Source organism: Oncorhynchus masou, unplaced genomic scaffold (assembly GCF_036934945.1).
Source record: "Oncorhynchus masou masou isolate Uvic2021 unplaced genomic scaffold, UVic_Omas_1.1 unplaced_scaffold_2817, whole genome shotgun sequence".
Lineage (NCBI taxonomy): Eukaryota > Metazoa > Chordata > Actinopteri > Salmoniformes > Salmonidae > Oncorhynchus > Oncorhynchus masou.
Window position 1 is genome coordinate 27,711 of NW_027009243.1, and position 22,365 is coordinate 50,075.

Sequence of the window (22,365 nt, forward strand, 5' to 3'; positions counted from 1 at the left end):
ACGGTTGGTTGGAAGAAAGACACAGTGTAGAAGGATGTGTTCAACCCATCTGTGGCTGAAAACAATGATGCCAGCCAACATATTTAGTGTGTGTGTGTGTGTGTGTGTGTGTGTGTGTGTGCTGTTCAGTCAATTCCCTTTATTATTCTCCATATATCTTTGAGGCGTTCCCTCTAGACTGTTTCTATACCCAGGTCACGTCTATGTGTATTTCAACCCCCAGTCATAATTATGATGAACCACTGACGTGGCTCATTCAGGGTCAGTCATCTCCCCTACAGGACACTCTTTGGAGTACAGTAGTTATTACTATACCAGAAGAGTCTGGACATTGTATAAATGAGCTGAAACTGAATTAAACAAAGCTATTGTCTGTGGGAGGGTAGACTCAATAGAGTTAGATCATCCAACAGAAAGGCCGTGGTTTTGTATTTCGGACATATTCTTTTTTTCTTTTTCTTTTTTTTTTTGGTATGACTTTCGTAGAAAGGAATGTCATAATGTCTGTGCTCGGTGACACAACAGCTGGAGTACAAAGGATGTATTTACAGATGTCATGGGATGTATAGACCAGAATATAAACCTGAGAGACATGAGCTGGGGAAGTCAAGCTGATTTCCACTGCTCTGACAATAAACAGACACGAAACAGACATGAAAGTGTGACGGAGTTGTGTCTGTTTCGTGCTCCGTCCATTTTGTCTTTGAACTTGCAAAGCCTCAACCCTCTTCAGGCTGATGCAGTCTTGCTCATGGGAAATGATATGACTGAATTTTCCCATTTTCCAAATGCTCTGCTGCTATGACATTTTTGTAAAGGGGCTACTCAACCAAGTTTCAGTTGCTTGATGATAAACAAAATAGACAAATAAGGTGGATAAAACAGGAGTTGTTCTTTCACCAGCTCTTCTTTCTTGTTTGCTTGTCATGGTGTTTTAACAGGGGCTCAGAATGTTAAATAAAGTCTGTGACTTTTCATTTGAAGGGCACATAAATCCCTCTCACTGCTGAGATGACTACTTAATAAAGGTGAAATAAAAATAAATAAATAAAAAATGACTACTTAATGGACCAGATGCAAATAGCTTGTGGCTTCCAGTACATTTACATCAGTACCTGGAAAACAACACATCAACTGTTGGATGGGATTCCTTTCATGGGCAATGGTTGACCCACCCCCCCCCCACACACACACACACACACTCAGTTCCATATCGAGACCCCCCTGTGTGCGAATGCATTTCCGAGAAAAGAAGTCGGCTTCATTAGGAGCACCAGGTTCTGCATCTCAAATTACACCCTATTCCCTACATAGTGCACTACTTTAGACCACAGTCCTATGGGCCCTGGTTCAAAATGGGCGGCACTATATAGGAAATAGGGTTTCCATTTGGAACGCAGCCTGTTCCTGGGTCCAGTCGCCACTTTGACATGGAGCCTGTAAGGCTGTGACGTCAGTGCTGTCTGATCGGCAGGGGCTGCTGAACCCTTCACCCCCAGGGCCGTCACTTCACCCCACCGTCTGTTTCTCAGCTGCACATCGCTGGACCCACAACCCTCCTCCTCCGCCTCCTCCTCCGCCTCCTCCTCCTCCTCCTCCTCCGCCTCCTCCTCCTCCTCCCCTCGTCCTCCGCCTCCTCCTCCTCCTCCGCCTCCTCCTCCGCCTCCTCCTCCTCGTCCTCCTCGTCCTCCTCCTCCTCCCCGTCCTCCCCCGTCCCTCCTCCTCCTCCTCCTCGTCCCTCCTCCTCCTCCTCCTCCTCGTCCCTCCCCTCCTCCTCCTCCTCCTCCTCCTCCGCCTCCTCCTCCTCCTCCTCCTCCTCCGCCTCCTCCTCCTCCTCCTCCTCCTCCTCCTCGTCGTCCTCCTCCTCCGCCTCCTCCTCCTCCTCCTCCTCCGCCTCCTCGTCCCCCGCCCCTCCTCCTCCTCCTCCTCCTCCTCCTCCTCCGCCTCCTCCTCCTCCTCCTCGTCCTCCTCCTCCTCCTCCTCGTCCTCCTCGTCCTCCTCCTCCTCCTCGTCCTCCTCCTCGTCCTCCTCCTCGTCCTCCTCCTCGTCCTCCGCCTCCTCCTCCTCCTCCTCCTCCGCCTCCTCGTCCTCCTCCTCCTCCTCCTCCTCCTCGCTCAACACTATTTTGACATTCTGAAAGCAGTTCAAGGGTATTCTTTGCCCCGAAAAGAGGAAAATATTATAAACGAAACGGCTTCCAAGAGAAACATTTGTGTCTGCCTTTAGTCTCTGTCAATGCCATGTTCCTGACATTGTTTCCTTGAGCCGGTGATACCTAAACTCTTGAGACCTTCTGGCAGTCGTGTAATTCCTGCGGTGAACTACTTTAAAGGGAATATGGTGACATTTCTAATGTTGCCAATATGGATCCTAATGGACCCTATCTGCACTTCCTGTTCCATAGGAAAAGCTACAGATCCAACCTCTTCTCCGTTTCAGTTTCCACCTCATTTTGTGGGCAGTGAGCACATAGCCTGTCTTCTCTCGAGAGCCAGGTCTGCCTTCGGCGGCTTTTCTCAATAGCAAGGCTATGCTCACTGAGTCTGTACATAGTCAAAGCTTTCCTTAAGTTTGGGTCAGTCACAGTGGTCAGGTATTCTGTGTAAGGGTCTATGTGCAGCTGGTGCAGAGGAGTCAGGCGCAGGACAGCAGAGATGAGTGAATAAAAGACGTGTAAGGGTCTATGTGCAGCTGGTGCAGAGGAGTCAGGCGCAGGACAGCAGAGATGAGTGAATAAAAGACGTGTAAGGGTCTATGTGCAGCTGGTGCAGAGGAGTCAGGCGCAGGACAGCAGAGATGAGTGAATAAAAGACGTGTAAGGGTCTATGTGCAGCTGGTGCAGAGGAGTCAGGCACAGGAGAGCAGAGATGAGTAAATAAAGGTAACTTTACTCAAAGTCATCAAAATACAAGATAAATCCAAGCCCACAATACAGACCACAAATACAACAAACATTCACTCACAACCAAACATGGGGAACATAGGGTTAAATACTAAACAGGTAATTGGGTGAGTGAAACCAGGTGTGTAAGACAAAGACAAAACAAATGGAAAATGAAAAGTCGATCAGCGGTGGCTAGAAGGCCGGTGGCGTCGACCGCCGAACGTCGCCTGAACAAGGAGAGGGACCGACTTCTGTGGAAGTGCTGCCATTCTGCCACTGTGTACTCTCTGTGGATCAAATAGCATTCTAGTTTTCTCTATTTTTTGTTAATTCTTTCCAATGTGTCAAGTAATTATCTTTTTGTTTGGTTGGGTCTAATTGTGTCTAATTGTGCTGCTGTCCTGGGGCTCTGTAGGGTGTGTTTGTGTTTGTGAACAGAGCCACTGGACCTGCTTGCTTTTGGGGTCTTTTTATTTCTCTATAGCTGATGACTTTGTTATGGAAGGTATAGAACTTACTTTATTTTTGGTGGTTATATAATTTAACGGCTCTTTTCTGGATTTTGATCATTAGCGGGTATCGGCCTAATTCTGCTCTGCATGCATTATTTTGGTGTTTTACGTTGTACACTGAGGATATTTTAGCAAACCTCTGCATGCAGAGTCTTAATTTGATGTTTGTCCCATAAAATAAAAAAACTTGGATGGTGAGCGGACCCCAAACCTCACAACCATAAAGTGCAATGGGTTCTATAACTGATTCAAGTATTAAAATATATATATATATTTCACCTTTATTTAAGCAGGTAGGCCAGTTGAGAACAAGTTCTCATTTACAACTGCGACCTGGCCAAGATAAAGCGACAAAAAGTGTGACAAGAACAGAATTACACATAAACAAACGTACAGTCAAATAACACAATAAAGAAATCGGTGTACAGTGGAAATGTAGAAGAGTAGGCAACAAATAGGCCATAGTGAAATAATTCCATTTAGCCAGATCCTCGTTGGTATGTCAAATTTTATGTTTCTTTGGATGGCATAAAGGCCCTTCTTGCCTTGTCTCTCAGATCGTTCAAAGCTTAGTGGAAGTTACCTGTGGTGCTGATGTTTAGGCCGAGGTATGTATAGTTTTTTTGTGTGCTCTAGTGCCCGCGCCAATTGTGTCTAGATGGAATTTGTATTTGTGGTCCTGGCAACTGGACCTTTTTTGGAACACAATTGTTTTTGTCTGACTGAGACTTACTGTCAGGGCCCAGGTCTGTCAGGGCCCAGGTCTGTCAGGGACCAGGTCTGTCAGGGACCAGGTCTGTCAGGGACCAGATCTGTCAGGACTCAGGTCTGTCAGGGACCAGGTCTGTCAGGACTCAGGTCTGACAGAATCTGTGCAGAATATCTAGGTGCTGCTGTATTCTCTCCTTGGTTGGTGACAGACGCACCAGATCATCAGAAAACAGTAGACATTTGACATCAGATTCTAGTAGGTTGAGGATTCTAGTAGGGTGAGGATTCTAGTAGGGTGAGGATTCTAGTAGGGTGAGGATTCTAGTAGGGTGAGGATTCTAGTAGGGTGAGGATTCTAGTAGGGTGAGGATTCTAGTAGGGTGAGGGTTCTAGTAGGGTGAGGATTCTAGTAGGGTGAGGATTCTAGTAGGTTGAGGATTCTAGTAGGTTGAGGATTCTAGTAGGGTGAGGATTCTAGTAGGGTGAGGATTCTAGTAGGGTGAGGATTCTAGTAGGGTGAGGATTCTAGTAGGGTGAGGCCGGATACTGCAGACTGTTCTGGTGCCCGCCCAATTCGTTTATATATATATATGTTGAAGAGCGTGGGGCTTAAGCTGCTTCCCTGTCTCATCCCATGGTCCTGTGGAAAGAAATGTGTGTGTTTTTCGCCAATTTTAACCACACACTTGTTGTTTGTGTACATGGATTTTATAATGTGGTATGTTATTCCCCCAACACCACTTTCCGTCAATTTGTATAGCAGGCCTTTGTGCCATTTTGCCTTTGTTTTGGTTTGTATGTTTGTCATTTAGAGTGGCATGGTGAATACGTGGTCTGTCGTACGGTAATTTGGCAAAAAGCCAATTTGACATTTGCTCAGTACATTGTTTTCACTGAGGAAATGTACGAGTCATGCTGTTAATGAAAATGCAGAGGATTTTCCCAAGGTTGCTGTTGACGCATATCCCTCCCTCTCTCTCTCTCTCCGCATCATTTGTTTTCATGTTCTCAGGGTTCCTGTTAATCACAGATCCAAATGGGTTTCTTATTGATAACAAAACAAACATTACTAGATTGTGTGTGAGAGTTCAATCCCATTAAAACCTATTCTCTATCTTCATCTCTAATCAGAGAGCAATAAAAGTTAATAGGCCTTCATTTCCCCTGTATCTGCTGTCTCTCTCTCTTTCTCTCTCTCTCTCTCTCTCTCTCTCTATTTCTCTCTTTCTCTCTCTCTCTCTCGCTCTCTCTCTCTCTCCTCCTCTCTAACTCATTCTCATTTCCCCTGTATCTGCTGGCTCTCCCTCTCTCTTCTTCCCTCTCTCCTTCCCTCTCTCGCTCTCCCTTTTTTCGCTCTCTCTCCATCCCCCTCTCTCCTCCTCTAACTAATTTTCCCTGTATCTGCTGGCTCTCCCTCTCTCTCTTCTTCCCTCTCTCCTTCCCTCTCTCGCTCTCCCTTTCTCGCTCTCTCTCTCCCATCCCTCTCTCTCCCCTCTAACTAATTTTCCCTGTATCTGCTGGCTCTCTCCTTCTCTCTCTCCTTCCTTCTCTCTCTCTCTCTCACTGTCTCTTTCTCTCTCTCCTTCCTTCCCTCCCTCTCTCTCCTTCCTTCTTTCTTTCTCTCTCTCACTCTCTCTCTCTCTCTCGCTCTTTCTCTCTCTCTCTCTCTCTCTCTCTCTCTCTCTCTCTCTCTCTCTTTCTCCTGGCCCCCTCCCTCTCTCTCTCCCTCTCTCTCTCTCTGGCCCCTCTCTCTCTCTCTCTCCCTCTCTCTCCTGGCCCCTCTCTCTCTCTCTCTCTCTCTCTCTCTCTCTCTCTCTATCTTTCTCCCTCTTTCTCTCTCACTCTTTTGCCCTCTTTCTCTCTTTCTCTCTCTCTTTTCTCTCTCTAACTCCCATCTCCTAAAACTCAGTTTACCATTTACCTGTGGATTCATTTTCGGAGTATAGGATATTGTGCATTTCAGCTAGCTAGCTAAATTGCCATAAATGTTTGCTTATCGACCTGTCCTCAAATTAATATAATTGGTTCATAGTTTGTTTTGATATTTCAACCTACTTGTTCTGATCGCGTCTGGTGTGGGGGGACAAAATCAACATGCATGTTCGGTCTGGTCAACATGTCACTCCTCCGTCCCTCTCTTTTCCCTCTGTCCCTCTCTCTCTCCCTTGCTCTCTCTATCACCCCCTCTCCTTTACTCCCTCCGCCCTCACATGCTCACAGCGCTGTCCGGATTCCTCTCCTCCTTCTCTCAGCTAACACCCCTTCACTGTGGTTGTGATGTTTGACTTCAGGAGGTGAATCAGAAATAAGACAACATGAGTGACCGTTTTGACTGTGGTGAGTGCAAGGAGTCCCTGTACGGACGCAAATACATTCAGGTGGAGGACGTTTCCCACTGCATCCCCTGCTATGACCGCCTGTATGCCAACACATGTCAGGAATGCAAGGAGCTCATTGCACACAACGCACGGGTAAGCATATACAAGGGTGTGTGTGGGTGTGTGTGTGTGTGTGTGTGTATACTTGTGGCTAGTGGGTGTTTTCTGTTGTCTGTCTACACTTCTGTATGTGCGGTCTCTTCTGAGGTTTTCACTTGTGTGTGTGTGTTTGTCCTTGTCCTCGTGGTTATCTTTTGTGGATTCTAAAGATTATAAAGATTCCAAAGATTCTAAAGATTCCAAAGAGCAGATGGAGTTTTTGGAAAACACAACTTTCCTGCTCTTTGTCGAATACCCAGACGTCTGCAAATCCCCTTTGAGTTCCTCCAGCCAGACATTAAGGCCTTTTAGTTAGAGTTAAATGAAAACATAAGGCTGGAGGGAACACCCTTAGGCGCCACGGGGCACGGGTGACCCCTGAGTTATAGACTCCCTTTGGAGGGGCTCGCAGTAAATCAAGGTTCTGTTAGCTTTGGCCCTCATCCTCCTCCACACACAACTCACAGCACTCATCCTTCTCAGTCCCATTCCCTGTAGTGGTTCTGTAAAAACCTATGCGTGTGTCAGATTTAATAGATTATATATATAGTTTTCACCCAGAACATAATGTGAGACATTAATCATGCAATGTGTGTTAACAGTGTTCGCTTGCACTACGGTTGACCTGGAACAAAAGTGGTGGTGTTTCAAAATTTACTTTAAACCTCCTTGTTATCAGATCTAATCTAGTTTCTTGTTAATCTAGCTCCTTGTTAACAGATCTGATCTAGCTCCTTGTTAACAGATCTGATCTAGCTCCTTGTTAACAGATCTAATCTAGCTCCTTGTTAACAGATCTAATCTAGCTCCTTGTTAACAGATCTGATCTAGCTCCTTGTTAACAGATCTAATCTAGCTCCTGGTTAACAGATCTAATCTAGCTCCTTGTTAACAGATCTGATCTAGCTCCTTGTTAACAGATCTGATCTAGCTCCTTGTTAACAGATCTAATCTAGCTCCTTGTTAACAGATCTGATCTAGCTTCTTGTTAATCTAGCTCCTGGTTAACAGATCTAATCTAGCTCCTGGTTAACAGATCTTTTATTTATTTTTATTTAACTAGGCAAGTCCGTTAAGAACAAATTCTTGTTCAGGGGCAGAACGACAGATTTGTACCTTGTCAGCTCAGGGATTTGATCTTGCAGTCTTCCGGTTACTAGTCCAACCACTAGGCTACGCTGCCGCCCCTAATCTAATCTAGCTCCTTGTTAATCTAGCTCCTTGTTAACAGATCTAATCTAGCTCCTGGTTAACAAATCTGATCTAGCTCCTTGTTAACAGATCTGATCTAGCTCCTTGTTAACAAATCTAATCTAGCTCCTTGTTAATCTAGCTCCTTGTTAACAAATCTAATCTAGCTCCTTGTTAACAGATCTAATCTAGCTCCTGGTTAACAGATCTAATCTAGCTCCTTGTTAACAGATCTGATCTAGCTCCTTGTTAACAGATCTAATCTAGCTCCTGGTTAACAGATCTAATCTAGCTCCTGGTTAACAGATCTAATCTAGCTCCTGGTTAACAGATCTAATCTAGCTCCTGGTTAACAGATCTAATCTAGCTCCTTGTTAACAGATCTGATCTAGCTCCTGGTTAACAGATCTAATCTAGCTCCTTGTTAACAGATCTAATCTAGCTCCTGGTTAACAGATCTAATCTAGCTCCTGGTTAACAGATCTAATCTAGCTCCTGGTTAACAGATCTAATCTAGCTCCTGGTTAACAGATCTGATCTAGCTCCTTGTTAGCAGATCTAATCTAGCTCCTTGTTAACAGATCTAATCTAGCTCCTGGTTAACAGATCTAATCTAGCTCCTGGTTAACAGATCTAATCTAGCTCCTTGTTAACAGATCTAATCTAGCTCCTGGTTAACAGATCTAATCTAGCTCCTGGTTAACAGATCTAATCTAGCTCCTTGTTAACAGATCTAATCTAGCTCCTTGTTAACAGATCTAATCTAGCTCCTGGTTAACAGATCTGATCTAGCTCCTTGTTAACAGATCTAATCTAGCTCCTTGTTAACAGATCTAATCTAGCTCCTGGTTAACAGATCTGATCTAGCTCCTGGTTAACAGATCTAATCTAGCTCCTGGTTAACAGATCTAATCTAGCTCCTGGTTAACAGATCTGATCTAGCTCCTTGTTAACAGATCTAATCTAGCTCCTTGTTAACAGATCTAATCTAGCTCCTTGTTAACAGATCTAATCTAGCTCCTTGTTAACAGATCTGATCTAGCTCCTTGTTAACAGATCTAATCTAGCTCCTGGTTAACAGATCTAATCTAGCTCCTGGTTAACAGATCTAATCTAGCTCCTTGTTAACAGATCTGATCTAGCTCCTTGTTAACAGATCTGATCTAGCTCCTTGTTAACAGATCTAATCTAGCTCCTTGGTAACAGATCTGATCTAGCTTCTTGTTAATCTAGCTCCTGGTTAACAGATCTAATCTAGCTCCTGGTTAACAGATCTTTTATTTATTTTTTATTTAACTAGGCAAGTCCGTTAAGAACAAATTCTTGTTCAGGGGCAGAACGACAGATTTGTACCTTGTCAGCTCAGGGATTTGATCTTGCAGTCTTCCGGTTACTAGTCCAACCACTAGGCTACGCTGCCGCCCCTAATCTAATCTAGCTCCTTGTTAATCTAGCTCCTTGTTAACAGATCTAATCTAGCTCCTGGTTAACAGATCTGATCTAGCTCCTTGTTAACAGATCTGATCTAGCTCCTTGTTAACAAATCTAATCTAGCTCCTTGTTAATCTAGCTCCTTGTTAACAAATCTAATCTAGCTCCTTGTTAACAGATCTAATCTAGCTCCTGGTTAACAGATCTAATCTAGCTCCTTGTTAACAGATCTGATCTAGCTCCTTGTTAACAGATCTAATCTAGCTCCTGGTTAACAGATCTAATCTAGCTCCTGGTTAACAGATCTAATCTAGCTCCTGGTTAACAGATCTTTTATTTATTTTTATTTAACTAGGCAAGTCCGTTAAGAACAAATTCTTGTTCAGGGGCAGAACGACAGATTTGTACCTTGTCAGCTCAGGGATTTGATCTTGCAGTCTTCCGGTTACTAGTCCAACCACTAGGCTACGCTGCCGCCCCTAATCTAATCTAGCTCCTTGTTAATCTAGCTCCTTGTTAACAGATCTAATCTAGCTCCTGGTTAACAGATCTGATCTAGCTCCTTGTTAACAGATCTGATCTAGCTCCTTGTTAACAAATCTAATCTAGCTCCTTGTTAATCTAGCTCCTTGTTAACAAATCTAATCTAGCTCCTTGTTAACAGATCTAATCTAGCTCCTGGTTAACAGATCTAATCTAGCTCCTTGTTAACAGATCTGATCTAGCTCCTTGTTAACAGATCTAATCTAGCTCCTGGTTAACAGATCTAATCTAGCTCCTGGTTAACAGATCTAATCTAGCTCCTGGTTAACAGATCTAATCTAGCTCCTGGTTAACAGATCTAATCTAGCTCCTGGTTAACAGATCTGATCTAGCTCCTGGTTAACAGATCTAATCTAGCTCCTTGTTAACAGATCTAATCTAGCTCCTGGTTAACAGATCTAATCTAGCTCCTGGTTAACAGATCTAATCTAGCTCCTTGTTAACAGATCTGATCTAGCTCCTGGTTAACAGATCTAATCTAGCTCCTTGTTAACAGATCTAATCTAGCTCCTGGTTAACAGATCTAATCTAGCTCCTGGTTAACAGATCTAATCTAGCTCCTGGTTAACAGATCTAATCTAGCTCCTGGTTAACAGATCTGATCTAGCTCCTTGTTAACAGATCTAATCTAGCTCCTTGTTAACAGATCTAATCTAGCTCCTGGTTAACAGATCTAATCTAGCTCCTGGTTAACAGATCTAATCTAGCTCCTTGTTAACAGATCTAATCTAGCTCCTGGTTAACAGATCTAATCTAGCTCCTGGTTAACAGATCTAATCTAGCTCCTTGTTAACAGATCTAATCTAGCTCCTGGTTAACAGATCTAATCTAGCTCCTGGTTAACAGATCTAATCTAGCTCCTTGTTAACAGATCTAATCTAGCTCCTGGTTAACAGATCTAATCTAGCTCCTGGTTAACAGATCTAATCTAGCTCCTTGTTAACAGATCTAATCTAGCTCCTTGTTAACAGATCTAATCTAGCTCCTGGTTAACAGATCTGATCTAGCTCCTTGTTAACAGATCTAATCTAGCTCCTTGTTAACAGATCTAATCTAGCTCCTGGTTAACAGATCTGATCTAGCTCCTGGTTAACAGATCTAATCTAGCTCCTGGTTAACAGATCTAATCTAGCTCCTGGTTAACAGATCTGATCTAGCTCCTTGTTAACAGATCTAATCTAGCTCCTTGTTAACAGATCTAATCTAGCTCCTTGTTAACAGATCTAATCTAGCTCCTTGTTAACAGATCTGATCTAGCTCCTTGTTAACAGATCTAATCTAGCTCCTGGTTAACAGATCTAATCTAGCTCCTGGTTAACAGATCTAATCTAGCTCCTGGTTAACAGATCTAATCTAGCTCCTGGTTAACAGATCTAATCTAGCTCCTTGTTAACAGATCTGATCTAGCTCCTTGTTAACAGATCTAATCTAGCTCCTGGTTAACAGATCTAATCTAGCTCCTGGTTAACAGATCGAATCTAGCTCCTTGTTAACAGATCTGATCTAGCTCCTTGTTAACAGATCTGATCTAGCTCCTTGTTAACAGATCTAATCTAGCTCCTTGGTAACAGATCTGATCTAGCTTCTTGTTAATCTAGCTCCTGGTTAACAGATCTAATCTAGCTCCTGGTTAACAGATCTTTTATTTATTTTTATTTAACTTGGCAAGTCCGTTAAGAACAAATTCTTGTTCAGGGGCAGAACGACAGATTTGTACCTTGTCAGCTCAGGGATTTGATCTTGCAGTCTTCCGGTTACTAGTCCAACCACTAGGCTACGCTGCCGCCCTAATCTAATCTAGCTCCTTGTTAATCTAGCTCCTTGTTAACAGATCTAATCTAGCTCCTGGTTAACAGATCTGATCTAGCTCCTTGTTAACAGATCTGATCTAGCTCCTTGTTAACAAATCTAATCTAGCTCCTTGTTAATCTAGCTCCTTGTTAACAAATCTAATCTAGCTCCTTGTTAACAGATCTAATCTAGCTCCTGGTTAACAGATCTAATCTAGCTCCTTGTTAACAGATCTGATCTAGCTCCTTGTTAACAGATCTAATCTAGCTCCTGGTTAACAGATCTAATCTAGCTCCTGGTTAACAGATCTAATCTAGCTCCTGGTTAACAGATCTAATCTAGCTCCTGGTTAACAGATCTAATCTAGCTCCTTGTTAACAGATCTGATCTAGCTCCTGGTTAACAGATCTAATCTAGCTCCTTGTTAACAGATCTAATCTAGCTCCTGGTTAACAGATCTAATCTAGCTCCTGGTTAACAGATCTAATCTTGCTCCTGGTTAACAGATCTAATCTAGCTCCTGGTTAACAGATCTGATCTAGCTCCTTGTTAACAGATCTAATCTAGCTCCTTGTTAACAGATCTAATCCAGCTCCTGGTTAACAGATCTGATCTAGCTCCTTGTTAACAGATCTAATCTAGCTCCTTGTTAACAGATCGAATCTAGCTCCTGGTTAACAGATCTAATCTAGCTCCTGGTTAACAGATCTAATCTAGCTCCTTGTTAACAGATCTAATCTAGCTCCTGGTTAACAGATCTAATCTAGCTCCTGGTTAACAGATCTAATCTAGCTCCTTGTTAACAGATCTAATCTAGCTCCTGGTTAACAGATCTAATCTAGCTCCTTGTTAACAGATCTAATCTAGCTCCTTGTTAACAGATCTAATCTAGCTCCTTGTTAACAGATCTAATCTAGCTCCTGGTTAACAGATCTGATCTAGCTCCTTGTTAACAGATCTAATCTAGCTCCTTGTTAACAGATCTAATCTAGCTCCTGGTTAACAGATCTGGTCTAGCTCCTGGTTAACAGATCTAATCTAGCTCCTGGTTAACAGATCTGATCTAGCTCCTTGTTAACAGATCTAATCTAGCTCCTTGTTAACAGATCTAATCTAGCTCCTTGTTAACAGATCTAATCTAGCTCCTTGTTAACAGATCTGATCTAGCTCCTTGTTAACAGATCTAATCTAGCTCCTGGTTAACAGATCTAATCTAGCTCCTGGTTAACAGATCTAATCTAGCTCCTGGTTAACAGATCTAATCTAGCTCCTGGTTAACAGATCTAATCTAGCTCCTGGTTAACAGATCTAATCTAGCTCCTTGTTAACAAATCTAATCTAGCTCCTTGTTAACAAATCTAATCTAGCTCCTTGTTAACAGATCTTTTATTTATTTTTATTTAACTAGGCAAGTCCGTTAAGAACAAATTCTTGTTCAGGGGCAGAACGACAGATTTGTACCTTGTCAGCTCAGGGATTTGATCTTGCAGTCTTCCGGTTACTAGTCCAACCACTAGGCTACGCTGCCGCCCTAATCTAATCTAGCTCCTTGTTAACAGATCTAATCTAGCTCCTTGTTAACAGATCTGATCTAGCTCCTTGTTAACAGATCTAATCTAGCTCCTGGTTAACAGATCTAATCTAGCTCCTGGTTAACAGATCTAATCTAGCTCCTGGTTAACAGATCTGATCTAGCTCCTTGTTAACAGATCTAATCTAGCTCCTGGTTAACAGATCTAATCTAGCTCCTTGTTAACAGATCTAATCTAGCTCCTGGTTAACAGATCTAATCTAGCTCCTGGTTAACAGATCTAATCTAGCTCCTGGTTAACAGATCTAATCCAGCTCCTGGTTAACAGATCTGATCTAGCTCCTTGTTAACAGATCTAATCTAGCTCCTTGTTAACAGATCTAATCTAGCTCCTGGTTAACAGATCTAATCTAGCTCCTGGTTAACAGATCTAATCTAGCTCCTTGTTAACAGATCTAATCTAGCTCCTGGTTAACAGATCTAATCTAGCTCCTGGTTAACAGATCTAATCTAGCTCCTTGTTAACAGATCTAATCTAGCTCCTGGTTAACAGATCTAATCTAGCTCCTTGTTAACAGATCTAATCTAGCTCCTTGTTAACAGATCTAATCTAGCTCCTTGTTAACAGATCTAATCTAGCTCCTGGTTAACAGATCTGATCTAGCTCCTTGTTAACAGATCTAATCTAGCTCCTTGTTAACAGATCTAATCTAGCTCCTGGTTAACAGATCTGATCTAGCTCCTGGTTAACAGATCTAATCTAGCTCCTGGTTAACAGATCTAATCTAGCTCCTGGTTAACAGATCTGATCTAGCTCCTTGTTAACAGATCTAATCTAGCTCCTTGTTAACAGATCTAATCTAGCTCCTTGTTAACAGATCTAATCTAGCTCCTTGTTAACAGATCTGATCTAGCTCCTTGTTAACAGATCTAATCTAGCTCCTGGTTAATAGATCTAATCTAGCTCCTGGTTAACAGATCTAATCTAGCTCCTGGTTAACAGATCTAATCTAGCTCCTGGTTAACAGATCTAATCTAGCTCCTGGTTAACAGATCTAATCTAGCTCCTTGTTAACAAATCTAATCTAGCTCCTTGTTAACAAATCTAATCTAGCTCCTTGTTAACAGATCTTTTATTTATTTTTATTTAACTAGGCAAGTCCGTTAAGAACAAATTCTTGTTCAGGGGCAGAACGACAGATTTGTACCTTGTCAGCTCAGGGATTTGATCTTGCAGTCTTCCGGTTACTAGTCCAACCACTAGGCTACGCTGCCGCCCCTAATCTAATCTAGCTCCTTGTTAATCTAGCTCCTTGTTAACAGATCTAATCTAGCTCCTGGTTAACAGATCTGATCTAGCTCCTTGTTAACAGATCTGATCTAGCTCCTTGTTAACAAATCTAATCTAGCTCCTTGTTAATCTAGCTCCTTGTTAACAAATCTAATCTAGCTCCTTGTTAACAGATCTAATCTAGCTCCTGGTTAACAGATCTAATCTAGCTCCTGGTTAACAGATCTAATCTAGCTCCTTGTTAACAAATCTAATCTAGCTCCTTGTTAACAAATCTAATCTAGCTCCTTGTTAACAGATCTTTTATTTATTTTTATTTAACTAGGCAAGTCCGTTAAGAACAAATTCTTGTTCAGGGGCAGAACGACAGATTTGTACCTTGTCAGCTCAGGGATTTGATCTTGCAGTCTTCCGGTTACTAGTCCAACCACTAGGCTACGCTGCCGCCCCTAATCTAATCTAGCTCCTTGTTAATCTAGCTCCTTGTTAACAGATCTAATCTAGCTCCTGGTTAACAGATCTGATCTAGCTCCTTGTTAACAGATCTGATCTAGCTCCTTGTTAACACATCTAATCTAGCTCCTTGTTAATCTAGCTCCTTGTTAACAAATCTAATCTAGCTCCTTGTTAACAGATCTAATCTAGCTCCTGGTTAACAGATCTAATCTAGCTCCTTGTTAACAGATCTAATCTAGCTCCTTGTTAACAGATCTAATCTAGCTCCTTGTTAACAGATCTAATCTAGCTCCTGGTTAACAGATCTAATCTAGCTCCTGGTTAACAGATCTGATCTAGCTCCTTGTTAACAGATCTAATTTAGCTCCTTGTTAACAGATCTGATCTAGCTCCTTTTTAACAGATCTAATCTAGCTCCTTGTTAACAGATCTGATCTAGCTCCTTGTTAACAGATCTGATCTAGTGCCTTGTTAACAGATCTAATATAGGTCCTCGTTAACAGATCTGATCTAGCTCCTTTTAACAGATCTAATCTAGCTCCTTGTTAACAGATCTGATCTAGTGCCTTGTTAACAGATCTGATCTAGCTCCTTGTTAACAGATCTGATCTAGTGCCTTGTTAACAGATCTGATCTAGTGCCTTGTTAACAGATCTAATCTAGCTCCTTGTTAACAGATCTAATCTAGCTCCTGGTTAACAGATCTAATCTAGCTCCTGGTTAACAGATCTGATCTAGCTCCTGGTTAACAGATCTAATCTAGCTCCTGGTTAACAGATCTAATCTAGCTCCTTGTTAACAGATCTGATCTAGCTCCTTGTTAACAGATCTAATCTAGCTCCTTGTTAACAGATCTAATCTAGCTCCTGGTTAACAGATCTGATCTAGCTCCTGGTTAACAGATCTAATCTAGCTCCTGGTTAACAGATCTAATCTAGCTCCTGGTTAACAGATCTAATCTAGCTCCTGGTTAACAGATCTAATCTAGCTCCTTGTTAACAGATCTGATCTAGCTCCTTGTTAACAGATCTGATCTAGCTCCTTGTTAACAGATCTGATCTAGCTCCTTGTTAACAGATCTGATCTAGCTCCTTGTTAACAGATCTGGAAAGGTATGGACCACATGAAAATGATTACCATGTGTTTGATACCTTTCAAATCATTTCATTCCAACTATTAGAATGAGCCCAACCTCCGATATCTCTGCCCATCAGTCACAATTGATGTGAATGGTCTTTCAATCCCAATTTTACGGATTATAATGCTGTGTTCATGATCAAGTAGGAAGGTGTTAATTACCAGTTGTAAAGTCACAAATACCAGCTGGATGCATTCACATGCTTAGAACTCATTGAGAAATGCTTATTGGCTAATGGCCAACAAGCTCCATCAACCATAAACTCAAAGTACAGCTATCATGATTGTAAACAAATTATAGTATTTGTTTACAGTGTTAAAAAAACGAATTAATAGTTTGCTTTCTATAAATAATGTGTTTTGTTGTTGCATTTACCTGCCAAAATGTTACTGCTGAGTTTCCCAACAGTTAATACCAGTACTGACCTTTCTCCCTTTCCCTCTCCAGGAGCTGTTCTACGAGGACAGGCACTACCACGAACACTGTTTCCGTTGTGACCGCTGTGACCGCTCGCTGGCGGACGAGCCCTTCACCAGCCAGGAGGAGGCGCTGCTGTGCAACGACTGCTACCACAATGAGTTCTCGTCCAAGTGTGTGGCCTGCGACAAGACCGTCATGCCAGGTACCCACACCTGCTACTGCTTCCTTGAGAAGCAGAAACATCGAAACTCCCAAAACGTGCGGGGATACATGACAACACCCTTTCGTCCTACTGAGCTGAGCCGAGCTATACTGCGCTGACCTGGTTACCTATCCATCATAGTTGCCGTGGCATAAAAATGGCCTGCTTTGGCCTCAATTACTCAACTGCTGTTCTCACACCTATCACTGACAGGCGTTTAACCACTGTCATGACTTTTGACTAAGCAGCTCTCTCTCTCAGTCAATGTCACGCAAGTAAAGACATAGAGTTTTCACAAGCAGTCGCGGAAGGCATAGCCGTATGGGCCTGGTCTGAAGTGGTGCCCTACGTAGGGAATAGGGTGCCATTTGGGACGCAGTCTAATGTATTTTTGTGGTTGAGCTGGGTGTGACACAGCTTAGATGTGATTGTGATTGTCTCCTCATTTGACCGAAAGTACCTCTGTTGACTTCTGGCCCAACGGTCTTTGTGACGGCATGGCAGTGTTACACCAACAGCAGGGGCTGGACAGGGCAGGGCTGGAAATGACACGGGATTCAATCTGGACAGGGCAGGTTGGGGGTTATTTCTCCACCGTTTCTGTACAACTGAGCACTGAGTAGTCGTTTTGGCTTGTTTCTATGGTCTACCGCAGTTGAACACTACACTGCCTCCTCGCCCCCCTTAAAAAAGCAGCCAATTGCGATTTGCACTGGCCGACCTCCCCACGCGCACATTTCAGTTCCCAAAGCTCGTAAAACAAAAGGCAATAATTAAGAGATGTGATGTTCATTTTCATAGGCATGGCTCGCTATTTATTTTGGCTACTTTTATTACCTACTTGGAGGAAGTGTTTATTTGTGGGGGACACTTAAAGTCAGAAGTTTGAATAAAGTATGAATAATATCACTGGATGTTTGGATGGTGTTATAGCAGGTCAGACTGGATGGTGTTATAGCAGGTCAGACTGGATGGTGTTATAGCAGGTCAGACTGGATGGTGTTATAGCAGGTCAGACTGGATGGTGTTACAGCAGGTTAGACTGGATGGTGTTATAGCAGGTCAGACTGGATGGTGTTATAGCAGGTCAGACTGGATGGTGTTATAGCAGGTTAGACTGGATGGTGTTATAGCAGGTCAGACTGGATGGTGTTACAGCAGGTCAGACTGGATGGTGTTATAGCAGGTCAGACTGGATGGTGTTACAGCAGGTTAGACTGGATGGTGTTATAGCAAGTCAGACTGGATGGTGTTACAGCAGGTCAGACTGGATGGTGTTATAGCAGGTCAGACTGGATGGTGTTATAGCAGGTCAGACTGGATGGTGTTATAGCAGGTCAGACTGGATGGTGTTACAGCAGGTTAGACTGGATGGTGTTATAGCAGGTCAGACTGGATGGTGTTATAGCAGGTCAGACTGGATGGTGTTATAGCAGGTTAGACTGGATGGTGTTATAGCAGGTCAGACTGGATGGTGTTACAGCAGGTCAGACTGTATGGTGTTATAGCAGGTCAGACTGGATGGTGTTATAGCAGGTCAGACTGGATGGTGTTATAGCAGGTCAGACTGGATGGTGTTACAGCAGGTCAGACTGGATGGTGTTATAGCAGGTCAGACTGGATGGTGTTATAGCAAGTCAGACTGGATGGTGTTATAGCAGGTCAGACTGGATGGTGTTATAGCAGGTCAGACTGGATGGTGTTATAGCAGGTCAGACTGTATGGTGTTATAGCAAGTCAGACTGGATGGTGTTATAGCAAGTCAGACTGGATGGTGTTACGGCAAGTCAGACTGGATGGTGTTACGACAGGTCAGACTGGATGGTGTTACAGCAGGTCAGACTGGATGGTGTTATAGCAGGTCAGACTGGATGGTGTTATAGCAAGTCAGACTGGATGGTGTTACAGCAAGTCAGACTGGATGGTGTTATAGCAGGTCAGACTGGATGGTGTTACAGCAGGTCAGACTGGATGGTGTTATAGCAAGTCAGACTGGATGGTGTTACAGCAGGTTAGACTGGGTGGTGTTACAGCAAGTCAGACTGGATGGTGTTATAGCAAGTCAGACTGGATGGTGTTATAGCAAGTCAGACTGGATGGTGTTACAGCAGGTTAGACTGGGTGGTGTTACAGCAAGTCAGACTGGATGGTGTTTTAGCAGGTCAGACTGTATGGTGTTATAGCAGGTCAGACTGGATGGTGTTATAGCAAGTCAGACTGGATGGTGTTATAGCAAGTCAGACTAGATGGTGTTACAGCAGGTTAGACTGGGTGGTGTTACAGCAAGTCAGACTGGATGGTGTTATAGCAAGTCAGACTGGATGGTGTTACAGCAGGTTAGACTGGGTGGTGTTATAGCAAGTCAGACTGGATGGTGTTATAGCAAGTCAGACTGGATGGTGTTACAGCAGGTTAGACTGGATGGTGTTATAGCAAGTCAGACTGGATGGTGTTATAGCAAGTCAGACTGGATGGTGTTACAGCAGGTTAGACTGGGTGGTGTTACAGCAAATATTACCTTTATTTAACCTTGATTTTGTCAGATAGTCATATTTAGAACAAAGTATATGAGCCCTGAATTTCAACAAAAAAATACAAAATATACACGTCATAATATAAATCCAAAATGCAAGCAGAAAGAAAACCACAGTCATAAAAAACAAACACATTTATCAGTAGTAAGGTCCTCAATCACAACCAGCTGTAGCAGTAGGTGTCAGAACTAGGACATTACGCATACTGAGGTTTGACATTCTAACCCAGAACTCAAGTGGCTGACATGGCACACAAACCGGTAGTTGCCATGACTTCACAGGTGATGACTCTTGCAGACAGAGTGAATTATACCAAACCTGTCTGTGTCTCAATCTATGTCTCAATCTCAGTCTCAATCTCTGTCTGTCTCAATCTCTGTCTCAGTCTCAGTCTGTCTGTCTCAGTCTCAATCTCAGTCTCAATCTCTGTCTGTCTCAATCTCAGTCTCAATCTATGTCTGTCTCAATCTCAGTCTGTCTCTGTCTTAGTCTGTCTCTGTCTTAGTCTGTCTCTGTCTTAGTCTGTCTCTGTCTGTGTCTCAATCTCTGTCTCAGTCTCTGTCTGTCTGTCTCAGTCTCTGTCTGTCTCAATCGCAGTCTCAATCTATGTCTGTCTCAATCTCAGTCTGTCTCTGTCTTAGTCTGTCTCTGTCTGTGTCTCAATCTCAGTCTCAATTTCTGTCTGTCTCAATCTCTGTCTCAGTCTCTGTCTGTCTCAATCTCAGTCTCAATCTATGTCTATCTCAATCTCAGTCTGTCTCTGTCTCAGTCTGTCTCTGTCTCAGTCTCAATCTATGTCTCAATCTCTGTCTCAATCTCTGTCTCAGTCTCAATCTGTCTGTCTCAGTCTCAATCTGTCTCAATCTCAGTCTCAATCTATCTCTCAATCTCAGTCTCAATCTATGTCTGTCTCAATCTCAGTCTGTCTCTGTCTCAATAAATGTCTCTGTCTCAATCTCAGTCTCAATCTCAGCCTCAATCTCAGTCTCAATCTCAGTCTCAATCTGTCTGTCTCTGTCTCAGTCTCAATAAATGTCTCTGTCTCGATCTCAGTCTCAATCTCAATCTCAATCTCAGTCTCAGTCTCAGTCTCTGTCTCTGTCTCTGTCTCAATATCTGTCTCTATCTCTGTCTCAATATCTGTCTCAATCTCAGTCTCTGTCTCTGTCTCAGTCTCTGTCTCAATATCTGTCTCAATCTCTGTCTCAGTCTCAATCTCTGTCCGTCTCAGTCTCTGTCTCAGTCTCAATCTCAGTCTCTGTCTCAATCTCTGTCCGTCTCAGTCTCTGTCTCAATCTCTGTCCGTCTCAGTCTCTGTCTCAGTCTCAATCTCTGTCTCAGTCTCAATCTCTGTCCGTCTCAGTCTCTGTCTCAGTCTCAATCTCTGTCTCAGTCTCTCCTCTCTCTCTCTCCTTCTCCCTCTGGCAGGCTCAAAGAAGTTGGAGTATGGGGGCTCTGCGTGGCACGAGGACTGCTTTGTGTGCCATGGCTGTGAGAAGCCCATCGGTGGCCAGTCCTTCATCCCCGACAAAGACGACTACTACTGTGTACCCTGCTACGAGGGCAGGTTCACCCCGCGATGCAGCCTCTGCAAAAAGGTGAACCAGGGTCTCCTCGAATCAACATTATCCTCTCCCTGTCACTGTTATTGACGTTCTCACGGTAGTAGATCGGTTTCTTGTGAAACCACTTTGTCAGATCAAGTCAGTAAGGTTGATGGGTATGTATCCTGCATAGGTGCTGGCGACAGGAGGCGTCAGCTACAAAGATGAGACGTGGCACAAGGAGTGTTTGGTGTGTAACGGCTGTAAGAGCCCACTGGCGGGCCAGCCCTTCACCTCCCAGGGAGACACGCCCTACTGCGTCAAGTGCTTCAGCAGCCTCTACGCACAGAAGTGTGCCTCCTGTAACTCGCCCATCACAGGTCATGTCTTCTCCATTTCACTAGATAATATGGGTTGATTTGAAACACTCAAATGGCACCCTATTCCCTACATACTGCACTTACACTGTGGCACTAAGTACCAGCCCAGCCCAGACACCCTGCATGCCAGAGCACAGACATACTGGAAATATACTGGTAGAGCCTGTGGCTGTTTAGAATGCCAGTGTTTCAACTGAACACAGAGAACTGGTGGATGTTCAATGCTGATATTACAGCCAACCATAGAATTACCCACATGCCTTAATGTTCAGAATGTCATTTCTTACTGCACACCTGTCAATCCAGGTGGGAGTCAATGTTCTCTATGTAGACATAGGCTACGTCCCCACATGGCATCCTATTCCCTTTGCAGTGCACTACTTTTGACCAGGGCCCAAAGGACGCTGGTCAAAAGTAGTGCCCTATATTGGAAATAGGGTGCCATTTGGGACGTATCGTATGCTACTATACATGCTACGTGTTTTATTCCCTCCAGGGTTTGGCGAGGAAGTACATTTCTTTCAGGATCGGCAGTGGCACCAGCCCTGCTTCAAGTGCTCCCACTGCTCTGTCTCTCTGGTTGGGTCCGGCTTCTTCCCTGACCGGGACCAGATCCTTTGTGGAGACTGCAACAACGACCAAGAAGACCAATGAGAATCACTTTCTCTGTCCTTCAACTGTGCTTGACCAATCACAAATGTACAGTTATAGCTATATCCCGTTTGTAACACACAGCGGTGACATGACCACCTATCGTACATTTAAGAGAGCCTCTAAACATCAACCTATATTTAATACTACATCACCCTAAATATATACAGTACCAGTCAAACGTTTGGACACCTTCTCATTCAAGGGTTTTTCTTTATTTTTATACTATTTTATACATTGTAGAATAATAGTGAAGACATCAAAACTATGAAATAACACAGATGGAATAAACAAATCAAAATATTTAATATTTGAGATTCTTCAAAGTTGCCACCCTTTTCCTTGATGACAGCATTGCACACTCTTGGCATTCTCTTAACCAGCTTCATGAGGAATGCTTTTCCAACAGTCTTGAAGTTCCCACATATGCTGAGCACTTGTTGGCTGCTTTTCCTTCACTCTCCGGTCCAACTCATCCTAAACCATCTCAATTGGTTGAGGTCGAGTGATTGTGGAGGCCAGGTCATCTGATGCAGCACTCCATCACTCTCCTTCTTGGTCAAATAGCCATTACACAGCCTGGAGGTGTGTTTTGGGTCATTGTCCTGTTGAAAAACAAATGATTCTCCACTAAGCTCAAACCAGATGGGATGGCGTATCGCTGCATAATGCTGTGGT

At 43.3% G+C, this 22,365-nt stretch overlaps 1 protein-coding gene across 2 annotated transcripts in view; it reads left to right on the forward strand.

The window, feature by feature from the left end:
* LOC135533926 (four and a half LIM domains protein 3-like) overlaps window positions 1–22,359 on the forward strand; it is a 42,675-nt gene extending 20,316 nt beyond the window's left edge. The window contains exons 2-6 of one of the 2 annotated variants that reach the window (XM_064961122.1): window positions 6,328–6,578; window positions 16,404–16,578; window positions 20,541–20,710; window positions 20,850–21,036; window positions 21,533–22,359. In XM_064961122.1, coding sequence (XP_064817194.1) covers window positions 6,423–6,578; window positions 16,404–16,578; window positions 20,541–20,710; window positions 20,850–21,036; window positions 21,533–21,690 — 846 coding nt within the window. In that variant the 5' untranslated portion in view covers window positions 6,328–6,422 and the 3' untranslated portion in view covers window positions 21,691–22,359. The remainder of the gene's footprint in view (window positions 1–6,327; window positions 6,579–16,403; window positions 16,579–20,540; window positions 20,711–20,849; window positions 21,037–21,532) is intronic. The other variant, XM_064961121.1, reaches the window with a different exon arrangement.
* Window positions 22,360–22,365: the final 6 nt, after the last annotated feature.